This window comes from Myotis davidii, unplaced genomic scaffold (genome assembly GCF_000327345.1).
Source record: "Myotis davidii unplaced genomic scaffold, ASM32734v1 scaffold967, whole genome shotgun sequence".
Lineage (NCBI taxonomy): Eukaryota > Metazoa > Chordata > Mammalia > Chiroptera > Vespertilionidae > Myotis > Myotis davidii.
Genome location: NW_006383014.1, coordinates 2,828,107 through 2,852,899, shown reverse-complemented (window position 1 = coordinate 2,852,899; position 24,793 = coordinate 2,828,107). Strand labels below are relative to the sequence as shown.

Below are 24,793 nucleotides of genomic sequence, written 5' to 3'. Positions count from 1 at the left end.
GCCTATTTATAGTATTTCCTCCCCTCGGTCTTTCATTTGTTTGTATAATCACATCTGAAAGTGGGTGGTATTTCCAAACATAATCTTCTTCCAAGTTCTGTCAGTGTCTCAATCCATGTTCACGTTTCGAGTTTCAGCGCGGATGTTCCCACTGTCTACGCCCTGTTCCCACTGACTGCCCGAACTGCTGCTTCCATCGCTCACTGCTCCTCTGACAAGGAACCAGCACTGGGCCTGCCTTTCTGTGTCTGAAAACCATCTATGAATATTAGCCAATACAATCATCGTGCTCTGGTCCTTAGGTCTCTTTAAAACATCACTGCCCTGTACAGAGCTGTACATGTAGGTGTTTCTTGAAAACTCCTTCCTGATTAAGCAGGATTCTTGTCACCAAGTCAAAGGAAGCAGGACCTCCTCAGTTACCTGCTCTTTACCAGCTTCAACTGGGAGCCAGAGCCTCTACCAGCAGTGTCACTATTGGCAGCTCACATCAGCAGGCAACAGTGTCATCATCGAGACAACATGACTGAGAACTCACTATCGGGCTAAGCACTTGGCTTTGACCAACTTATTCAAAATTCTCAATCACCGTGTGGGGTAGGTGGTAGGATGACAGAGGCAAACAAATAGACCTAGAGCAATGTGGTTGCTGGTCCCAGGTTACAAAGCTACTAAGTGGTACTACATGACACCTGGGGTCAAGGAACCAAATCTATAATAAAGGTCAAAATAATAAACACAACCATCATATATTAAGATGGAAGAAATCTTGAATTTAGTGATTCTAGTCCTTGAACATCATCCAGATGGGTCCTCTAAGTATTCGTTCAGAAAGATCGGGGGAAGACAAAGACGACTTTTGTCCAGGCCAAACTCAGGTCTGAGGAAGGCACTATTGCTAGTGTGGAAGAAGGTACTAGGTGAAACAGCTAGACAGCTCACGGTCTGAAATAATGATGGCACTCTGATGAATCACAGGCTAAGTAGAGAGACTGCTACTTACACAGTGTTCTGCTGCTTAAACGTTCTTGCAAGCACGGTTGGCTTGGTAACTGCTTGAACAAAATCATGCTGTTACAAGACAAATCCTAAGAGAATAGCAAAAACCCACACACATCTATGAAACAAATGCAGCTGACACAATGCATTAATTTATTCATTCCACAAATATTTATTGATTGCCTACTCTGCTCCAAGCACTAAGCTGGGCAGTTGGGAGACATCAGTGAACAAAACAGATAGAATCCTTCATGAAGTCTGCATTCTAGCTGGAAGAATTAACAATAAACACAAATAACTAAATTACATAGCATAGATGTTGGTAGGTGTTACGAAAAAGGGAAAGAAATAAAGTATGGAAGATGGAATGAGAGTACAGGAGGCAGAGTTAAAGCTGTAAAGGATGTGCAGGGCAGACATCAGGAAGAAGATGACTCCTGAGCAATCATGTAAGGGGCAGGCCATGTGCACATCTAGGAAAGAGCGAATGTGCAGGCCTGAGGCAGGAGCATGCCTGATGTACCAGAGGATTGTGAGATGGTCACCGTGGCAGTGATGGAGCAGGAGGAGAAGGATGAGGGGAAGTTGGAGATGAGACCAAAAATGCAAATGGAGTCCTGGCCAGTGTGGCTTAGTTGACTAAACATCATTCCATGCACTGAAAGGTTACCGGTTTGATTCCCAATCAGGGCACATGCCTAGGTTGCAGGTTCAATCCCCAGTTAGGGTATGTACAGGAGGCAACCAATCGATGTTTCTCTCTCATTGATGTTTCTCTCTCTCTCTCTAATATCAATAAAAACATATTTAGAAAAAAATGTAAATGGAACCAGGAGCTGGCTTCCGTATTAACAGGCTCATTCTGTCTTAATATGTACAAGGAAGCTATTTATCCTTTCCCATAAAACAACTGACCTAATTTCTACTTTTTATAAACATTAACTTATTTTGGGGGGGGGTGTGTTTGGTAAATAACTTCTATGCAATCTGTAGTATATTCTTTTGCTGAAGACTAACACACACATTCATACACACACACACACACACACACACACACACACACACACACTACAAGATCAGTTTGAGTTTAAAAAGATAGCAAAAATCTCTGGTTAAAAATGGCAGTTTGTTTTAGGTTTGTTTATTTACTTGTTTACTAGAGGCCCGATGCATGAAATTAGTGTGTGTGTGTGGGGGGGGGGGGGGCGGCGGTGAAATTCATGCATGGGGGAGGGCCCATAGCCGTGCCTGCAATGATGCCAGCATCCCTCACCAGGGACTCTGGCCCAAGGCCCCTCCCCTCCCTTCCTTCGGCGTGGACGCTGCCTTGCGTCACAGTGAGCACAGCGTTCCTCACCGTGGACTCTGGCCCAAAGCCCCTGCCCTCCCTTTCCTCCGCCCGGCCAGAGTGCAAACACTGGGCTCCAGTGGCTATAAGCCCAGCGTTCCTTGCCACAGGCTCCAGCCTGAGACCCCTCCTCTCTCCTCCCTCCACTCAGCTCGGGGCATGGAGCCTGAACATCCCTGGAGGCGAACTCCGTGAGCCCAGTTTTCCTCCCTGCGGACTCCGGCCCAAGACCCCTGCCTTCCCTTTCCTCCGCCCGGCCGGTGAGCAGATGTTGGGCTCCTGTTGCTGCAAGCCCAGCGTTCCTCACTGCGGACTCCAGCCCGAGGCCCCCCCTTTCCCCTCCCTCCACCTGGCCAGGGTGCGGACTCTGACCCGAGGCCCTTCCCCTCCCCTCCTTCGGCCCGGACACTAGGCTCACATCACTGCAAGCCCAGGGTCCCTTGCTGCGGACTCTGGCCCGAGGCCCCTCCTCTTCCCTCCCTCCACACAGTCAAGCTGGATGCTGAGCTCACGTTGTCTGGCTTCTGGGTCTTTCAGGGCGGATCGGGTCTCCGGCGGCAAGGCAGCCCGGCTTTGTCTTCCAGGGCTGGCTTGCCCTGGATGGTGGTGTGCTGATGGCACGCGCTGTCCCATCCTGCCTGTAGTATGCAAATTAGCCGCCATCTTTGTTGGCGGTTAATTTGCATATTGCACTGATTAGCCAATGGGAGGCATAGCAAAGGTATGGTCAATTACCATCTTTGTCTATTATTAGATAGGATTTCTTGTATTGTAATTCACATGAGTGAAATCATAGTTTTTATCCTTTTCTTTCTGAGGTATTTCACTTAGCATAGTACCTTCAAGATATTGTTGCAAATTGCCACATTTCAATTTTTATGACTAAGTATTTTTCAATTGTGTGTGTGTATACATACATACACATACACACACACATATATATATATACCACTTTTTAATACATTCAAACCTCAATGAACACTTACGTTGCTTCCATATCTTGGCTACCGTAAATAATGCTGCAACAAATATAGGAGTGCATATATCTCTTCAAATTAGTATTTTCATATTCTTGGGATAATTACCCAGAAGACTGACTGGATCATAGAGTAGTTCTAGTCTCAATTTTTCTGAGGAACCTCCATAGTGATTTCCATAGTGGCTGCACCAACAGTGTACAAGAGTTCCCTTTTCTCCACACCCTCCCTCTCTAGCACTTGTTATCAGTCCTTTTTAGATAACAGCCATTCTAACAGGTGTGAGGTGGTATCTCCTTGTAGTTACCAGATGGGAAGAGGGGTGGAGGGAGGGTGAAATGGGTACAGGGGGTCAAATGTATAGTAACAGACAGAAACTAGACTTTTGGCCACACTATAGTACATACAAATATCAAATTTTAAAGTTGTACACCTAAACTTTTATAATGTTATTAACCAATCCTACCTGAATATAAAATAAAAGCACCAGTAATTTTAAAAAAAGGGCAGAGAGAATACAGGTCTATTTCCTTTTGCTCACTTCCATCCTAGCCACAGTGGCCTCCTTTCTGTTTCTCAAACAAATAAGACCTACTTCCCCCTGGTCTTTATACTTGCATTTCTTGCTGAATTCTCTAGAGTCCAATGGCTGGCAAACTGCGGCTCGGCAAACCACAGCTCACGAGCCACATGCGGCTCTTTGGCCCTTTAGTGTGGCTCTTTCACAAAATACCGGGTCTTCCACAAAATACCGACTTCTGTGCATTGGCCACGAAGTTTCAATCGCACTGTACATGCACGTGTGCGCCCACATGTGGTATTTTGTGGAAGAGCCACACTGAAGGGGCTAAAGAGCCACATGTGGCTGGCAAGCCGCAGTTTGCCGACCACAGCTCTAGACAGCCTTACTACCTGTTCCCTCACCTCCCTTAAGTCCTCACTCAAATAACACCTTCTCACTGAGCCTTCTCCCTGCCTAAACTGCAACAATCCCAACACACCCTAGCCCCATTTCCTATTTTATTTTTCTCCAACACAACACCATCTGATGTATATTTTAATAGTTTTTTGTCTGTCTCTGCCCAGGATAAAAGCCTCAGAGAATCTGTGTCACTTTTATCACTACTTTACCTCCAATACTTAGAACATGGCCTGGCAAACATCAGGCACTAAAAAACTATGTCCTGAATGAAGGAGCAGCTCTGTGAAGGCCTGCTGTGGAAATGGCAAGAGAAATGAGGAACACTGAAGAAGATGGCAAAGGACTGGAAGTGAGGAAGGACAAGTGTTGCAAAATGAGGCTGGAAAAGCAGGGGCCAAATTATGCAGGGTTGGGGGGGCCATGTTAAGAATGTTCTTGTATATCCTTTGAACAATAGGAAACCATTAAAAGGTTCTCATATAAATAAAACATTAGCAAATCTGTTTTTAAAATGCTATATTTGGATGCTGGTGGAGCGTGAAATGTTGGTAGGCAACGGTGAAGACAGGAGCATTCAGAGACTGCTGGAGCCCAATTCTGTTGTACATAAATAGGAACCACTGTACTTAACAGACTAATATAAAGCAAATAAGAGCATCTCGAGACTTCAAACACGTGCAGAGAAGTACAAAAATTCATCAGGCCTTAGGTAAACTACAAAAGCTTAGAAATAATTCGTAGCACCTACTATGCTCCACTGTAACTACTGGTTTAGCTGTCAATCACCCCCATGAGACTATAAATCCCTTTAGAAAAAAGACCATATAATAATAAAGATAACAGTAGTAATAATAATGTGATTTACTACCTATAAGGCACTATTCTAAGATGAATCTGCAATAACTCATTAAACCCCAACACAACCACTTGCAGTACTTTATCATCTCTAATTTATAGATGAAGAAAGTGAGCAAAGAAAGACAATACTTGTCTAAGGCTACATTACTAATAAATGGCAATCCGACCCCAAAACCCATATTCTTTGGTCACTTATTATGCAGAAAGTATCCCTTAAGCTTAACAATTATTTTACTTATTTATTTTTTATCTGTTCACCAGGTCAAACAAAATGTCTATTTAGGCACCTGGTGTGCACAAAAGCTATCTTCTTGGTTTCAACAGACATTCTCATTCTGAGCAGGTCGTTTTAAAAGTGCCTGTTTAACAAAGAACCTTTCCACGTGGGTGGTCTAACTGCATCAAAGGCAGCCTGATTCCTTAGAAAACTATTTTCTTTTTTCTTTTCCTGTGAATGTTTATTCTATACAGGCAGCTGTGTTTCTGAGTTGGATAAAGTAAGACTCCTTTCCTCAGAAACTTTCCTAAAAGCATTTTGGAACTTCATGCAAAATGTTAAAATTAATTAAAAAAATGAAAATACAAAATGAACATCCAGATAGATGAATGGTCTAATGGCTTTTATAAACATAAAGGCAGATACCTCTCTATGTCACCAAAACTTAGCCTTTTGATTTTGCATATTCTGAATTTTATTCACCAAATCATCTAGAAAAGTCACCACTTCCTAGAAGTGAGAAACAGAAGAAGAAAACAAAAAGAATAAGAAAGAATGAAAAACAAAGTGTCATTCTCTAACAGGAATGCTATTTTACCATTTTTTAGCCCTTGCTTTCACTGCTTTCCACTGAACAGTTAGAAATTCATAATAATGAATAATTAAGTCTTCTAACTCAATTCACCATGAGTTCTGAAAAAAGTTAATTCCTTAAAAATTCATCTGTTAAAGTTTAAAAAATAAAATTCATGCTACTATGTGAATATATAAATGCATTGTTTGTCATATTCAAAAAAATGACGACAGATAAAGCAGAAAAACATTTTTCACTGAATCTTAATAGCCAAGCCCAGAAAAAAAAAGTGTTCAAAATGCCAAATGTGAGTGTTCTATAAGCCTAACTCCAAGAGCTACAGTACAGACTAAAGTTTGAAAAAAATTTATTGATACAATAAAACAACATTAAAAAATTTTAAATTTACAAATCTCTCAAACTGACATGTCTTCAGAATCAATTTAAATTCAAGTAGTTCACAGGATTTACAAGGTAATTTTTTCAGAAGACAGGAAAGTTTTACCATTATAACAAAAATGTTACCTGAGGGAGGGCACCATAATTCCATATATAACCCTTATGAGGAAAAATATTCGCCACATAACGTAGCTTGCCATCCTTTACGTCTTGTTTAATGGGATTCAATGGCTCCTCTGTGGCAATCTAAGCCGATCATGAACAAAAGGGGGTAGAAGGATGAGAAATGATTAGTCCTATCTTTAAATAGTATTTTTAAGATCTGCTATAATAAGACTAAATACTCATATTCCAATTTACTGATCAAAGATACTTTAAAATAAATTAAGCTAGCTCTTATTTCTAATTTAGAGTACTGTGTAAGAAAAACCATCTGGAAAAGAAATAGATTATACACTTAGGCACTCTATTATTTAGGCACTCATTATATCTAACAGAAATGATTGAAATAGTAAGAGGATAAAAATTAATCAACTTGCTTTTTGTTACTGATCTCAAGCTCGTTACCATCAATCTTATAATAAAGTTAACTCACAGGTTTTCACGAAGTGATTTCATTTCCAAGTTACCTTTCTATCAGACATATCCAAATTGCCATGCAACACACACACACACACACACACACACACACACTCACAAAAACCTATCTTATAAAGTAAACAATAATAACTGAAGCCATGTTTGAATAAATAAACACTGCTTAAATTAGGTAGAATCTCACAGAGTCTTGATCCTATATCCTCAAGTAGAGAGTAGCCAGAATGATGAAACAGTATAGTTGAAACAAGACCAACTTTTTTCTATTAAAATACTAGAGGCCCAGTGCACGAAAATTCATGCACTCAGGGTGGTGGGAGGGGCGGGGTCCCTCAGCCCGGCCTGCACCCTCTCACAGTCCAGGAGCCCGCAGGGGATGTCTGACTGCCAGCTTAGGCCTGCACAACACAGGGAGCAGGCCTAAGCTGGCAGTCAGACATCCTTAGCACTGCTGCAGAGGCCAGAGAGGCTCCCACCACCACTGCTGCTCTTGCTAGCCATAAGCCTGGCTTCTAGCTGAGTGGCACTCCCCTTGTGGGAGCGCACTGACCACCAGGGGGCAGCTCTTGCGTTGAGTGTCTTCCCCCTGGTGGTCAGTGCACGTCATAGCAACTGGTTGTTCCACCATTTGGTTGACTTGCATATTAGCCTTATATTATATAGGATTACCTAAGCCCTGACCAGCATGGTTCAGTGATTAGAGTGTCAGCCCTTGCACCTCAGTCAAGGGCACATACCTGGGTTCCAGGTTTGATACCCAGCCCTGGTCAGGGTTTGTGCATGAGGCAATCCATCGATGTGTCTCTCTCACATTGATGTTTTGCTCTCTCTCCCTCCCTCCTTCCCTTCCATTCTCTAAAAACCAATGGAAAAAATATCCTCAGGTGAGGATTGACAACAAAATATTAGCCAAAAAAAAAATACTACCAGGACCTAGTAAAATTACTGACAATTCTCCAAGTAAAAATTCTGAAAATTATACATGTGCATAACAATCCTTAATTTAAATACTTGAAATCATACCTGCCATCAAATCCAAAGTCGTAGAAGAAGGCTTAAATAACTAACCATTTGATAGTAATAGACTATATCCATACCTCCATTTTAGCATTTGTCCACCGAGGTACTTCAACAACCATATTAAACAAATTCTGCAGTTAAAAAAAAAGAAAATTTAGTTTTTTAATCTATCCTTTATTTTTTCACTTATCTCCTGTAGGAGAATGTTTTAGTTCCCCCCCACTCCCTACCCCCCCACCACACACACACACACACAAATGTTTAGAGTCTGTATCATATGTCTGCCTACATCTTAAATTTCCTCTAAACAATTAGAGAAGTTGTCTAAAACACAGCAGAATTTAAGCCATCATGTCACTTGACTACTATTACACAATGTTAGGAGTTGCTACATTTCTGAAGATACCTTAGCAGTATAGTGACAGAACCATAATGAAGTCAGGAAACTTATTTTAATTTTTATTTTTAAACTAAAATAGAGACGAGGTCCACCATGTAAGCTGAATGTCTCACTTTTCCAATCTGTAAAGTACGTGTGATAATCTTTGTCCTACTCACCACACAAGGTTGGTATGAAGATCAATCATATAATTTAAATGAAAATACACAGAAAATTATAAAGTAAAATATTTTGAAAATTATAAAACAATATTTAAACTCAAATTATGATCGTGTAAAATTAAGGACATCGGCAGGTAGTTATAAAGCTTACAAAGAGAGACACTTTTCTGTCTCATGATCTTTGGTTTCCTAAACTTACAAAGGACCATTATTTCTTACCATTTTTGAACTTTGCAGAGTGCTTAAAACAAAGGAGACCCTTGGTCAATGGTGAGTAAAAACTATTTCCTACAGTAACTAGGAACATAAGGGTATAATTGTCCACAGTTTTAGAGTTACAAAGATAAAGTCTTAAGGTTCATGCCATTTTTATATCAATAACTAATAACTTATCCCAGCAAAGCAATGGTTTAAATCAGTGCTACCCCAAGTGTGGTCATGGACCAGGACTAATCTGCAAGCTGATTGTTATTAATTCATTTGGAATCATTTATAGCAATTTTTATGTCTACTGAACCTAAAAATATCAATTTGAAACCTGAATTATACCTTCCTAATAATTCACTTTGATGGCATTTTTTAAAGTATCCTATATAATAAAAGGGTAATATGCAAATTCACCCTACACACACTGACCACCAGGGGACAGACGCTCAATGCAGCGGGCTGATGGCTGCGAGCACAGTGGCGGTGGCAGGAGCCTCTCCCGCCTCTGCAGCAGCAGGTGGACATCCCCTGAGGGGTCCTGGACTGTGAGAAACTGCAGACCAAGCTGAGGGACCCCCCCCCCCAAGTGCACAAATTTAAATGCACTGGGCCTCTAGTCAGTTCATAACAGACCAGAAATAACAACAACAAAATCTAGTCATTCAACAGATCATTTAAGAAACAGTGATTAAACAGATCTATTCCCAATCATGCCAAACAGGAAAATCATCTGGAGAACTTTAACCAATTAGAAAAGAGCCCCTCCTCTCAATTATCTTTTTTTTCTTTTTTTGAGAGGAGGCAGGGGGAACAGCCAGGGTACTGCCTATTTTTTAAAGCTGTCCAAGCAATTTTAATATGCAGCAGAGTTGAGAACCTCTGGTTTAAAGAGCTGATAAACAATATCTGGGGCTTTCTTAGTGAAACATAAATGGTATTAATTCAAACAATGTCATTTACACAATTAAATATAGGTATAAATTGAACCACAAAGTACTGATGCCTTTTATGTTTTTCTAGATAAGGCTAAAATTTACCGATGACAAAGCCATGTACTCTTAGTGAGCTAAACAACAAAGCCGAGAATGAATTCTCAACAACTGCTCCTTGGGAGATGTCTCAGACCTATCCTAGCAACCTGGTACACGGTCCCACTGTTAGGTTTCATTTCGCATGCTCTTTCATGAGGTACCCAGCACCTGTTTAAATATGTCTGAAGTAGCTGTAAAAAAATAAATGGCAGATGTTCACATAATTTATTCATCCCTGAAAGCCTGGCTCTAAGAGAACAGGAGCATGCAGATGCGTACTCAGAGGTGGCAGAGAAGACTGAGCTGGTGACAATTGTTTTACACAATGATATCTACCAAAACCACTCACAGAGACTTGAATTAGACTAAAAGAACAATAGATGAGGTTTGAATTTTCAGCCTGCAAACCACACTCCCCTCACCATTTGTTCCTGTTCACTAAGAGCGTATTACCAGTCCTCTTCTCTCCAGCTAAAATGTGTATGACCTATAATTTTTTAAAGCCCATGTTACTCTGGTTATCCTAACAATAGTGTTAATTATAAAGCCATAATGGTCTGCTGAAATTTATCAGACAACCACAACGATACAGGAGGGCACATTTTAAATCAGAAAGTTGAGTATGAACCAGAGACATTTACCTTCCCCTCAGTTCTTTTCTAACTCTCCATTTCCCTCCTATGTTTATTGTAGAAATCAGAAAGAAAACTAATAACATGAAAAAGCAGTCAGTATATTTTATATGTATAAGGGAAGAAATCACCCTTTTTCCTTTTACTAACTTAAAATATCAAACAGTCTTTGGATTTCACACTAAAAACAAAGGCAACAAAAGCAAAAATAAACGAGACTACATCAAACTAGAAAACTTCCGCATAGCTGCCCTGGCCCCGTGGTCAGTTGGTTGGAACATCATTCCGAAAAAGGTTTTGGGTTCGATACCCAGTTGGAGAATATACCTAGGTTGCAGGTTCGGGGGCAACTGATCAATCTCAATCAATCTATCAATCTCTCTCTCTTTCTCTCTCTCTCTCTCTCTCTCTCTTTCTCCCCCTTCCTCTTTTTCTAAAAGCTATAAAAATATAACCTTGAGTGTGAGGATTAAAAGAACAAACAAAAATTTCTGCATAGCAAAAGAAACCATCAACAAAATAAAATAAATAAAAACCTAGGGAATGGGCAAAGATATTTACAAGTCATAAATCTGATAAGGGGTTAATAACCAAAATACATAAACTCATACAATAGCAAAAAAAAAAAAAAAAAAAGCAGCAAAAATCCTGATTAAAAATGGCCAGAAGAACTGAACAATAGACAGTTTTCTAAAGTAGACATACAGATGGCCAGCAGGTACATGAAAAGGTGCTCTACATCTCTAGTCATCACAGAAGTGCAAATCAAAACCACAATGAGATATCACTTTGCTCCTTTTAGAATGGCCGTTATAAAAAAGACAAGAAATATCAAGTACTGGTGAGGATGTAGAGAAAAGGGAACCCTTATGCACTGTTGATGGGAATGTAAATTGGTATAGCTGCTATGGAAAACAGTACGGAGGTGCCTCGAAAAATTAAGAACAGAACTACATTATCCAGCAATTCCACCTCTGGGTATATATACAAAGGGGAAAAAAAAACAGGATATTAAAGAGCTGTCTGCATTCCCATGCTCACTGCAGCATTATTCACAATAGGCAAGACACAGAAACAACGTTAAGTGTACACCAATAGATGAATGGATAAAGAAGATATGGTACATATGCACAATGGAATACTACTCAACCAGGAGAAGGGAATCCTGCCATTTACCATAACATGGATGGACCTTCAGGGCATTACGTTTTCTGGATAAGGCAGAGAAAGGCAAATTCTGTATGGCATCACTTACGTGTGAATCTTCAAAAGGGTCAAGCTCATAGAAACAGAGCATAGAAAAGTGGTTGCCAGGGATGGTGGATGAGGGAAATGGAAGAGAATTTTTAAAAATAAAAAGTTCAAGTCATGCAGTCTCTGATAGAAACCATGTTCTAAATATGAAATTTTAAGTCAGCTGTATGAACTCAAAAGAATTCATTTTTTTTCACTGAAACAACTGTTTACAGGTTAACACACCTAAAGTCTCTAGGAACCTATAAAGTCTGAGGCCCTGAATGATTTTTTACCCAACATGTAGGGCAGTGGTTCTCAAACTTCAGCGTGTACAGGATACCCTGGAACACTAGTTTCAACATGCATTCTAACCAGTTCCCATCAAGCAGAGATTCTGATGGGAATGGGACCAGGAATCTAAAATTTTAAGAAGTGCCCTACATGGTTCCATTGTAGATGGCTTAAGCACCATTTACCATTTTCCATGTTAGGAAAGTACAAGATTGATGACAGACAAAGGTGTACAAATTAAACAGCCCTCATAGCTATGTTTGGAAGTAGATGCAAAGGCTGAGGTCCTAAGTTTCACTTAGAGAAGAGAAAGGATGAAAATAAGGTTAGGAAGGAAAAGGAAAGCAGAGGAAGGTGGCAGAAAAGCCATCTGGTATCAACGAGATAAAAAGGCATTGATCAATAGCAAGACATGGGATGACAGACATCAATCAAATGTTCTGGTCCTAAGTCAAGAAATTTTAGCATATCAGCTGGTAAAACTATCTTTTTCTTTATCTCCAAAAGACTTTTCCTGGATTCTAAAACAGCTGTCAAAACATATCCCTTGCAATAAAATGATGATGACTGAATACTTTAAGATACATGTAAAAAAGTGTGCAATTAATAAAATGGTAAATTTTGTTATGTATATTTTACTATAAGAAAAAAAAAAGTGAAATAGTAATAGCATCACTTGTGTCTTAAAGTGATACCAGAAGAAGAAAAACATCAGATTGCACACGAAAGTCTTTCAGGGGAAAATTCAGAAGCACTTTACAAATGCAAACTGTCATCAAGGTCTTTAACAGACAATATCAATGATTCACAAAAACAGACACCTTTAGGTATACCTCAGATTCATCATTCCGTGCTCTCTTTGTAGGAATGCCATTTTCCTAGAAAAGAAAAGATGGTATTTATGATTGTAACATGTCATGAAAATACAGCTGCACCGCAAAGCCATGAAAATATGCCTGTTGCATTAAACGTCCCACTAGATGCTGTGCAGAAACCTGATGAAACAGAGAACCTACCAAAGGCTTAGTATTGGCACCCCCAAGTGCATGGGGCATCAAAGTGTTTCATAAAATGAATCATCAGAAAAGTTAAATTTCTTTCACGTATATTCTCCTAGATTTTATAAAAAAGACGCAAAGGCTCCATTCAGTCTTTAAGGAAAGACTGGCAGTTTCCAGTGATTGCACTTAAAACGGTCATTTCATTATTGAAATGAAACTCCAGGGAACATGACTAACAAGCCATGAAAGAACTCGACTGCACCTCCTGCCTGGAAATCCCACCAAGGTGCGATTACTGTTCCTCCACCATGCACTTTTAAATTAAAACAGAGTATATGCTGGGTTGGGAAGAAAAACTGCCATTCAGAAATGCTCACACACATCATATGTAACTTTTACACCAAAATGAGGTGTAAAGGAAACAAAACAAAGAGAAAAATGATTATTCCAAGTTTGCTGTGAAACAGTATTACTATTCCTAAAATACCACATCCCAAAGTACAAGGTGCAACAGTTCTAACTAATTATTACAGCCGAGAGCAGGGAAAGCCTATTTATACAACCACTGTGGTACCAATCTCCACATGCCCAGAATTCACTAGCATATCTTGTTACATTTTGCCCTGCCCTATCCTAATTTTCATATTCCCCCAAACCCATCCTCCTTAAGCAGAATATTATGCCTGCTAATTTCTAGTCCACTCTTTCTTCCATACCTCTACCCTACCTACCACATGTTTCCCAATGTTGTTATTATTTTTGTTAGCTACACAGATGTTGTCATGGTACAGTAAGCAGCCTCCTACCAGTCACTCCTTTCATTACCCTGTCCTAGTTTAACAGCACTTAACACTATCTGACTGACATGTTTGTTTTCTGGTTGTCTGTCTTCTCCAACTGAGTAGGAGCTATATCTATCTTATTCACCACTGCATTCCTAGTGCCTGGAATACTGGCTGGCTTATGCAATGATTACTGAATGATTAAAACAGCGATTTTAAACCTGTGTGCTGCAAGAATTTTTAAAACATACAATACTTGACTATTTAATCAAGGGCACTGACTTCTTTTCCCTTAGATTGTCAAATTTTAAAAAATGACAACAGCCAACACAACACCATCCGGTGTGAATGCCCTGTGTTGAATCTATTATATATATATAATATATATACATATATATTATATATATGTATATATCATATATATTATGTAATATATAATAAAACTGTATCTTATTGGTCATATCACATAATAAGGTTGCATTTGATTGGTTAGTTCTTGGTACCAGAAACCCTTCTATATGTGTATAGACCTGATTTTTTTATAATAAGGTTGCATTTGATTGGTTAGTTCTTGGTACCAGAAACCCTTCTATATAAGTATAGGCACCTGATTTTTTAAAAAGTCACTTTGGAGCAAAAAATGTAGGAAATTATTATTATTATTGTAAATCAATCAAAATTACACCTTTTTTTTCAGATAGACAAAATATATTTTTTGGTGTGCCACAGAATTTTAATGAGTCTGTATGTGCCATAAAATGAAAAAGGTTGGAAATCGCTGGATTAAATTAATGAACAAATGAATAAGTGAACACATGCACTTGTGGTCAAAAGGAAGGAGAGGTAATGGGAAACACAAGATATTTAGGTTGGATAGTTCACTGTCCCAAACAGAACAAAACATATGGATGGACACACACACACACACACACACACGCGCGCGCGCGCACACACACCCTTACACTTATAGGGATACACACAGTAAAATGAAGTTCTTTCTGCTCTCTCTTCGGTTTCTTTCTCTCTCCGATTATATGACCCTTTGTTCTGTAGCTGAACACTTCTTAGAAGTAATGAGCTGAAAGGGCTGCACAAAAGCAGTTAAGAGTACAAGTTATGGGTTAGGGCACCTAAGTGCAAATCCCACCTCCACAACAGACTAGATTTCTGACAATGGGCAAGGCACTTACCCTCATTAACAACATAAGGGTAATAGTAGCCCTCGCCTACCGAGATAATGCAAGGCAAGCACTGAACACAATGCTCTGCAAAGCACAATGAGCACCCAATAAATGTTTACTGTTATTCTCCTTATTGCCGTCATTATTGACAGTCCAGTTCTCTGAAGGGCTAAAAGGCAGCACAAATCCTACTTCAGCCTTCCATAACCTTAGTATGATGCCTTATATTCAGCCTCCAAGGTAACACCAAGACGGTCAAACCACTCTTGCATTGGAAGCAGCTACCCACTTCACTGGCCTCTGCCTTACACTGATCTAAAAAGCCCAACCCCATCAACCAGCCCCATATGACCTGGACCTGGAATGCAGTCCTGCTTATTTACTTAAGAACCGTGCCCCTCACTACATTTGGTAATGAAATAAACCAATTAACTACTGGCATTTTAAGGAAAGAATTTCCAACTCAGTGAGGATAACTAACATTCGCTACCAGTTATGCCATCTTGCCAGTTAGGCGAATGCTCCCATGATTCTGAGCCATTCTCAGCTCCCAGCGCCATCTTCAGCAGCAGGTCTCCCACGCCTACTTGACTTACATTCTTTCTTGCTCATATCTGTCAAGTAATTTTAGGTTCCAGGAGAAGAGCGAGTCAAAGATTACCATCTTCCAACTTTATCTTTCCAGCATCTGCTTCGTAGAGTGGACCAAGACCGTGAGCTTCATGATCAGAATTGCTAGTTCAAAACCCCACCTCCACAACAGACTAGATTTCTGATCCTGGGCAAGCCTACGATCAGTCATCAGTAACAACATAAGTAATGCAGGCGAACTTAACCAGCTGTTTGATCTTAGAGAAGTCAGTGAAATGCCTTCAGCTTCCATGTCCGTGGAGATAAAAGTAACTAATAAGGATTAAATAAAATGGCATATGTTCACGTGGTGGCCAGCAAATAGAAAAAAAAAATCCACAAACGTTAATTATTTTATTATTATTATTAAAAATAAGCCTGTTGTTAACCTCTTAAATTCTTAACCTTAAGTCTTTATTTACTACCAGATTCTACGCTTTAGTGCCCACTACCATTTCTTTCTCCCTAAGTCTTCCAGACAGAATCCTATTCTCATACAAATTCTAATTCAGGAAGAAGGCTACAATCCTGTTGTAGTAACTCATACCCTTCCTGACTTGTGACCACATTCTTTTCTTTCTAGATGCTTTCAAAAAGCATTTTATGGTGATACTAGAAGTACATATTTTCTTCCCCAAAACAAGTTAAAACAATACCTCTTTAGATTCCACCTTCAGAGGAATATCATGAAAGGGGGAAATATAGTGACCAGCTTCATTCTCTGGAAAGAAAACAAACAATTAAACAATGAACAAGCCCATTCTTTACAGCAAGTATACTTTTATCCACTTTAAACTTTAAAAAGGTTTTAAAAGTATTTTCAAAATTAACTGTAACTCCCAATTAAAGTTTAATTCAACTTTTAAAACTTGCTCCACTATAATCATTAAGAAATATACACCAAATAAACCATATTTAGGTTGCTGAAATCATTACTTATCCCCGTGGTTTAAACATCCAAAGCAGAAAATGTCTAAAATAGACTAAAATCCCAAATATGAAAAATGTCATTTTGAAAAGTCTTTATAAAGTGAAATGGATTAAAACTGATGTCAATTCCCTAAAACAGTGGTCGGCAAACTCATTAGTCAACAGAGCCAAATATCAACAGTACTTCTTCAAAATAGACTCGCCCAGGCTGAAAACCGACTTCTGCACATGGGCCACGAAGTTTCAATCGCACTGTACACGCGCCCGCATTTGGTATTTTGTGGAAGAACCACACTCAAGGGGCCAAAGAGCCGCATGTGGCTCGTGAGCCACAGTGTGCCGACCACGGTCCTAAGAGAAACCGAACAACAAAATTCCCAATTTTTGCCTAGAAGTCATATGAACAAAGGTCTAAAGGTCCTACCCAAATAAAAGAAATGAATAATTCCTTTCCACTCAAAGTGACAACAATGGTAATATTAAGGTAAATTTCTTAAAAAAAAAACTTTAATAACCTAACTTATCTTCATTACATACTGAAATGTATATTTTAAATACGTATTATTTAAATAAAATACAATAAACCAACAGGCACTTTGTATATTTCAATCATCAATCTGTAATTCTTTTCTCTGATTTAAGTCACAAAGATAAGGTAGAATTTTGAAGAGAATAAAAATACAATCCTTTAGCCCAGCCAGCATGGCTCAGTGGTTAAGGGTCGACCTATGAACCAGGAAGTCACGGTTGGATTCCTGGTCAGGGCGCATGCCTGGGTTGCAAGGCTGGATCCCCAGTGTGGGGTGCACAGGAGGCAGCCTATCAATGATTCTCTCTCATCACTGATGTTTCTACCTCTCTCTCCCTTTCCCGTCCTCTCTGAAATCAATAAAAATATTTTTTAAAAATACAATCCTTTAGTACAGCGATTTTCAACCGGTGTACCACAAAAATTTTTAAAACATGCAATACCTGACTATTTAGCCAGGGATACTCACCTCTTTTCCCTTAGATTGTCAAATAAGAAATGATAACAGCCAGCACAGCAATAGCCATCAGGTATGAATAAATCAAAATTATACCTATTTTTGGTCAGATCAGCAAAAAACAATGTGTTTTTTTTTGGTGTGCCATTGAATTTTAATTAGTTTATGTGTGCCCTGAGATGAAAGAGGTTGAAAATTGTTGCTTTAGCAGATTACTTCAGTTGTTACATTAGGGACTACCACTGTGATGAAAATTAACAATAATTTCAGCTCTAAGAATTCCGAATGCTGCACAAACCAGATAAATTCATTATTAAAATTAAGGCAGGAAACTTGACAGAATAGCTGGGCTGCCTTTGTAATTAAGAGTAAATGATACCTGCTATAACCGGTTTGGCTCAGTGGACAGAGCGTCGGCCTGTGGACTGAAAGGTCCAGGTTCGCTTCCGGTCAAGGGTATGTACCTTGGTTGCGGGCACATCTCCAGTAGGGAGTGTGCAGGAGGCAGCTGATCGATGTTTCTCTCTCATCGATGTTTCTAACTCTATCTCTCTCCCTTCCTCTCTGTAAAAAAAATCAATAAAAATATATTTTAAAAAAAAGTTTAAAAAAAGGAGTAAATGATACCTCACCCTAGCTGGTTTGGCTCAGTGGATAGAGCATTGGCTGCGGACTGAAGGGCCCCAGGTTCGATTCCAGTCAAGGCACATGCCTGGGTTGTGGGCTCAATCCCCAGTGCGGGGGTGTGCAGGAGGCAGCCGATCATGATTCTCTCTCATCATTGATGTTTCTATTTCTCTCTCCTTTTCCCTTACTCTCTGAAATCAATAAAAAATAATATATATCTACACTAATAAAAGAGAAACATGCAAATTGATGTCACTCCACTACGCCCACCAGCCAATCAGGATGAGTATGCAAACTAACCCAACAAAGATGGCGGTTAATTTGCATACACAGACACGGAGCTAAGACTGAAGGCTCTGGCCAGAGTGAAGACCGAAAACTGAAGACTGAAGGCTGAAGAGCCAGCGGAGAAGCCAAGCCTCGCTGCGGCCAGAGGGGAGAAATCTAGCCTCGAGGCTTGGCTTCTCCACTGCAGCCGGACCAAAGGCCTAGGTCCCAGGTGCCGGAGGAAAACCAGTGTCGGCAGCCAGGGGAAGGAAGGCCTATTGCACAAATCTTCGTGAAACAGGCTTCTGATATATAAACACACACACATGTGACATATATAAACACACACACACACACACACACACACACACACGAGAGTAAATGATACCTCTAGCACACAAATCTGGTGATAAATTTCCCTAAAGCTCCAATGCTCCTATTAACTGAGAACAAGCCCCAACAAATTTATTAAGATGTAAGTTGAGTGCATGTCACTCAAGGCTGAGGAAGATATGAAGCTGTGATCAGCAAAAGCTGAAGGTCTGTGAGAACTGCTCTTTAAATTGGGATCTAAATAACATTCTATTTAAATACTAAGGTAATGACAACATATGTATAAGTTGTTTTCTAATTGCCATTTTGGAAGGTAAAAAGAGTGTAAATAAGCGAATGGTCTAACTCAGGTAACCATATATTTAAATCATCAAATAGTATAAATAAAAATATAATAAAAAATTATTTCTAGCTGAAACCGGTTTGGCTCAGTGGATGGAGCATCGGCCTGTGGACTGAGGGGTCCCAGGTTCGATTCCAGTCAGGGGCATGTACCTTGGTTGCGGGCACATCCCTGATAGGAGATGTGCAGGGGGCAGCTGATCGATGTTTCTCTCTCATCGATGTTTCTAACTCTCTATCTCTCTCCCTTCCTCTCTGTAAAAAATCAATAAAATATATTTTAAAAAAATCATTTCTAGGAAAATAAAATATGGCCCTAGATCACATATAATAATGTTTTGGGTGAGCAATATGCCAATAAATTCACAAGGAGCAATGCATGCAGAGGCCAAGAGCCTCAGTTCTAGCTCCTGAGCTTGATAAAGTTAATTTATTGGAAATCTAATTTTTTTCTACGTTGTTCAATTAAGAAATGTATAATTTAGTTATGTAAAAGGAAATGTACTAAATGCTGGGATACAAAGGTGCTAAGAAGTGAGCTATGCCCATAGCTAAGGCAGGGTTGTGCTCCATCACAGGAGCACCCTCAGCCACTTAGCTTAAAGAAAAAGGGAGTTCTCCGGGCACACTGAGAGTGCTAAGCACTGACCTAATGCACAAGAGAAGGATGAGAATCTTCCATTAAACATTTGCTAGGGTCAGTGCTATTATGCTCCATTTAAAGTATTAAGATGCTCCAAAGGTGGATGTAAAGATATGCACTATCTATCCTGATCCTATAAAATGAAAGGGTAATCCATATTATACCTGTGAGCCATAGAGATGGAAATGGTCTATGCAGCAAGGACTGCTGCAATGTACATCACTCGTTAAAGATAATAGAAGCACACATTAGAGGCAGTCCTTTCTCAGAGGCTCAGAGTAAATTAGTGAACTCTGAAGCTCTGACCAGTTGCTTCTTTAGAGCTGAAACCAAGTTGTTGCCAATTTACTTTTCCAAATATCTATTTTGTTGTTGTTTCAACAAAACAATGCATATGCAATGTTAAACTAGTAAAAGTCCCCTCCTCTCTCCAATACAGGCCTATCAGAGCAACCCACTCTCACCTCTTTAATTTACTTAGGTCTAGTGTAGATTTTATTCATCTTCCTAAATAATATAACTATGATTAGTTGTATCCATTTTAGAAATTATCTACTGATTCTAATTCTGAGAAATAAGTTTAGTTCAACCCTTCCTCTTAAACTCTCTATTAGCTAATCTTTACACTTTATAATAGTCTTTATTCTTTGTTCCACCAAACATGTACAGCATTTTTTGATTCTACTAATCAGCTTTTTACCCCTCTTTCCTTATTCTTCTCACTCCTAGTTATTGTCTCCTGAACTTTTATATTTTCATATCAAGGCTGATAAAATGTTCAATATTCTAATATTAAATTTTCTATGCTTTTCCTATTTTCATACAAAGTTGACTTCTTGAACAATACAGATTTGAACTGAGCAGGTTCACTTATAAGCAGATATTTCCCCCCCAAAAAATAACGTAGTCTGGCCAGTATGGCTCATGGGTTGATGCACCAGGAGGCTGCCAGTTTGATTCCCAGTCAGGGCATATGTCTGGGTTACGGGCTCGATCCCCAGCAGGGAGTGTGCAGGAGGCAGGGGATCAATATTGATGTTTCTCTCTCATTGATGTTTCTTTCTTTCCTGCTCCCTTCCTGTCCCTCTAAAATAAATAAAAACATAAAAAATACTATAAATGCATTTGCCTTTTGATTTTCTTAATAGCTTATCCTTTTCTCTAGCTTACTCGACTGTAAGGATACTAGTGGCCCAGTGTATGAAATTCGTGCGGGGTGGGGGATGGGGGTGTCCCTCGGCCCAGCCTGCACGCTCTCCAATCAGGGACCCCTTGGGGGATGTCTGACTGCCAGTTTAGGCCCGATCCCTGTGGGATCCCTTTTGCAATCTGGGACCACTGGCTCCTAACCAGTAGTCAGACATCCCTCTCGCAATCTAGGACCGCTGGCTCCTAACCGCTCACCTACCTGCCTGCCTGATCACCCCTAACTTCCTCTGCCTGCCTGATTGCCCCTAACTGCTCTCCTCTGCCAGCCTGATCTTGCCCCCAAATGCCCTCCCCTGCAGGCCTGATCTCACCCTAACTGCCCTTCCCTGTTGGCCTGGTGGCCCCCAACTGCCCTCCCCAGCTGACCTGATTGCCCCTAACCCCCTGCCGGCCTGATCTCACCCCCAACTGCTCTCCCCTGATCGCCCCTAACTGCCTCTGCCTTGGCCCCCACCATCATGGCTTTGTCGGGAAGGAAGTCAGACATCCAGAAGATGGCCATGCACTACACTCCCATACCGGTCATTAAAAAACTGAACTGCTTTCTTACACCTTACACCAAACAGCTGTTGCCTTAAAACTCCTTCTCAGCCCCCACCTTAAGTTCTGCCTTCACAGTTCACCCAGATTTGGTTCTGATTGGTTGGTTTCTATGCCAGTCAGTGTCAAAAAAAAAAAGCTCCACCTCCTAGGCAGCCATCTTGTGAGGGTGTGGGGGTTAATTTGCATATTACCTCTTTATTACATAGGATGATGCATAATACACATAACAGACAAATATGTGCTTATCTACAGTTTATGTTATCAGGAAGGCTCTATCAGTAAAGTTTTGGGGGAGTCAATAGTTACATGTGGATTTCTGATTTTGCAGAGGATTGGTATCCCTAACTCCCATATTGTTCAAGGGTCAACTGTATTTCCAAAATTTTTCTAAGGATAAGAAAAAGCTGGAGTGCTTGTTAAACAGGTCTCTGAACCCTGGTTTCATTCATACTAGTGAATCAGAAACTTAAGGAAAAAAATCTGGATATCTATATTTTTAGCACACCCAAATAATTCTTACGCTCAGGGAAGTTTGAGAAGCACTGTCGATGTGTTGATTTTTAGCCAAGCAGAATGTTAAAATTAAATTTCCTTTCTTGTCTGGCTTGTATTTTGCCCTGTGCTTCTAATTACCTTTCTTCCATTGTGAATCATAATCATTTCTATAAATTGTTTTAATGCCTCACAGACACCATCAAAACTATGGAATTCTCTCTTTATCCATACAAGCTCCCTGTGGAAACCTAACCTTCTGCTGATAATCTGGACTGAATGCTTGCTGGGCATCTGAAGATTTTGCTTCTACGTCTCCAGCTAAGATTGACTGTTTTTCTGGATCCCATTCATTCATCATTTTTGGCTTGTTTACTTATTTTACAGAAACATATCTCTAACTTGTGTTCTGTAACAAAGGCTGCATGTGAGGTAAATGTTCCAGGTCTTCATTCAATCTTCACTCTAGGTTAATGGTTGTCTGGGGAGAGAATTCTAGGAAGAATATTATTTTCTCTCAGAATTTTGAAGGGAATACTCCAATCATCAAGCACTCGGAGTTGCTGATAAGTCAGATACCAGTTTAGTTCTCATTCCCTCCCTCCCTGGCCCTGCCACAAGACTTTTATTAGGATCTTCTTTATAGTCTCAGTTTTCTGAGATTTCACAATTATGCGTCTGGAACTTAGAATACTTGGGTCCTTAAATTTTTAAATCTCTTTTATTACCCCTTCAATAATTTCTTCTGCATTTTGTCTGTTTCTTTTTTCTGGAATGTGTTCCAGTCAAACCTCTTTTTTTTTCTGACATCTTGTTCAAACTTTCTGGTAGGTTGTTTTACAGTCAAACTTTTCTGTGTTAATTTCCTTGGGCTAACGTAGCAAATTACCACAAACTTGGTGGCTTCAAACAACAGAGCACTATTCAACCCACTACAACTTCTAGTGAGTTGTCCTAACAACCATACTGTGATTTCCAAGAGTTCTTGTTCTTTGCCTTTTCTTCATAGCTTCCTCTTCGTTTTTAATGAATGCAACAGCTTCTAAAATCTCAGAGGACATCCATTTGACTTTTTAAAATTCGAGTTCTCTTCTTTCTACTTTCTTCTTTTTCCATTTAATTTATAAGGTCTCCATAAATTTATTCATGCAGTAAATATTCGCTGAACACAAATACTACACCAACCACTATTTTAGGTACCAGGTATACAAATTCCCTGCTCTTAAGGAACGTCTATTCAGGGGGAGAAGGATTTACAAAAGCAGTGAATATGTTTTTAGGATATCAGGCACAAGAAACACCATAAAGGAAAACTAATCAGGGAAAGGCAAGAGTGAATAATGGAAGGGGATACTATTACATGGAAAGGTCATGAAAGATCTCTCTGACAGGTCACAGAGCTGAATGGAGTGAGGAAGTGGTCAAGCGGACAGGTAGGGAGGAACACTGCAGGCACACAGCAAGCACAGAGGGCTGAGGCAAGAATACGCACAGCATGTCTGAGAACCAGCAAGGAGGCAGAATGGCCGATCACATGATCAAAGGGAAGAGTGGTGAGTGATGAATTCAGAGAGGAAGCTGAGTATTAGGTCACATGGTAAATATTTAAAATTTATTTTGAGTGAAATGGAAAGCTACTGGGGTTTGAGCAGAGTCTGGTCATGACCTGACTTACATTTTAAAAGGGTCAAGGTGAAAAGCAGACTACAGGGGGACAAGGCTGCAAGCAGGAAGCTACTGGCTAAGTGAAAGATGATGGTGACATGGAAAAAGTGGCAAGGGTGGAAGTGGAGAGGTGTAATTGTCTCCTGGATACATTTAAAGCAGAGTTAAAGGAAGAGACTAATGAACTAACATGTGGGGGTCAAAGTAGAGGCAACAAGAATGATTCCTAGGTTACTGGTTATAATGTGAAAACAGGCAGGAATGGGAGAGGGGGTCAGGATTTCTGGTTTGTACATGTTAACCTTGAGATGCTTCGTAAACATTTAAGGATACAGAGTGGAAGGCTGGATGAGTAAATTCTGTGTTCAAGAGACTGGGGCTAAATGCTACAAATCTGGGAGGCATAGGTGGTAGCTAAAGCTATGGGACTGGATGGGATCAGCTAGAGCAGCGGTTCTCAACCTGTGGGTCGTGACCCCTTTGGCGGTCGAACAACCCTTTCACAGGGGTCGCCTTAGTCCACCGGAAAACACATTATATAATTACATATTGTTTTTGTGATTAATCACTATGTTTTAATTATGTTCAATTTGTAACAATGAAAATACATCCTGCATATCAGATATTTACATTACGATTCACAACAGTAGCAAAATTACAGTTATGGAGTAGAAACGAAAATAATTTTATGGTTGGGGGTCACTACAACATGAGGAACTGTATTAAAGGGTTGAGGCATTAGGAAGGTTGAGAACCACTGAGCTAGAGTAATAGCAAAAGTCAGCCAACTCCGGGCCAAATACAGCCCACGGCCTGTTTTATATCTGTAAATAAAGTTTCGTTGGAACATAGTCATACCCATACTTTTACTTATCTCTGGTTGCTTTGCAGTACAACAGCAGAATTGACTAGTTGTGACAGAGACTTGTATGGCCTGCCCACAGTCTATGTGACCCTTCACAGCAAAGGTTTACCAACCCCTGCCAGAGAGGAAGGGAGGGAAATAGGAAAGGAGGGCAGGGAGGGAGAGGGAGTGGGGGAGAGGGAGAGAGAGGGAGAGAGAGAGAGAGAGAGAGAACAGTTAGAGGAGTGTGCTAAGGAAGGAGCCCTGGAACATTTCAAAGGTTAAAGCTCAAAATTACAGAAGGATCTAGCAGGGCAGACTGCTGAAAGGACAAGCCATCAAAATAGAACTAAGAGGCAAAAAATAAGGATGAAAATGTGATGACTGTGAAAAGTTACCCTTAAGGTCACAAGAGATAAAAATTTAAAACTGATCATTAAATTTGTCAC

At 40.0% G+C, this 24,793-nt stretch overlaps 1 protein-coding gene across 1 annotated transcript in view; it reads right to left on the bottom strand.

The window, feature by feature from the left end:
* PPA2 (pyrophosphatase (inorganic) 2) overlaps window positions 1–22,193 on the bottom strand; it is a 72,649-nt gene extending 50,456 nt beyond the window's left edge. Inside the window, exons 1-5 of the mRNA XM_015558089.1 lie at window positions 22,092–22,193; window positions 16,120–16,191; window positions 12,703–12,747; window positions 7,989–8,042; window positions 6,421–6,540 (exon numbers count right to left, since the gene is read on the bottom strand). Of these exons, the coding sequence (XP_015413575.1) occupies window positions 6,421–6,540; window positions 7,989–8,042; window positions 12,703–12,747; window positions 16,120–16,191; window positions 22,092–22,193 (393 nt within the window). The remainder of the gene's footprint in view (window positions 1–6,420; window positions 6,541–7,988; window positions 8,043–12,702; window positions 12,748–16,119; window positions 16,192–22,091) is intronic.
* Window positions 22,194–24,793: the final 2,600 nt, after the last annotated feature.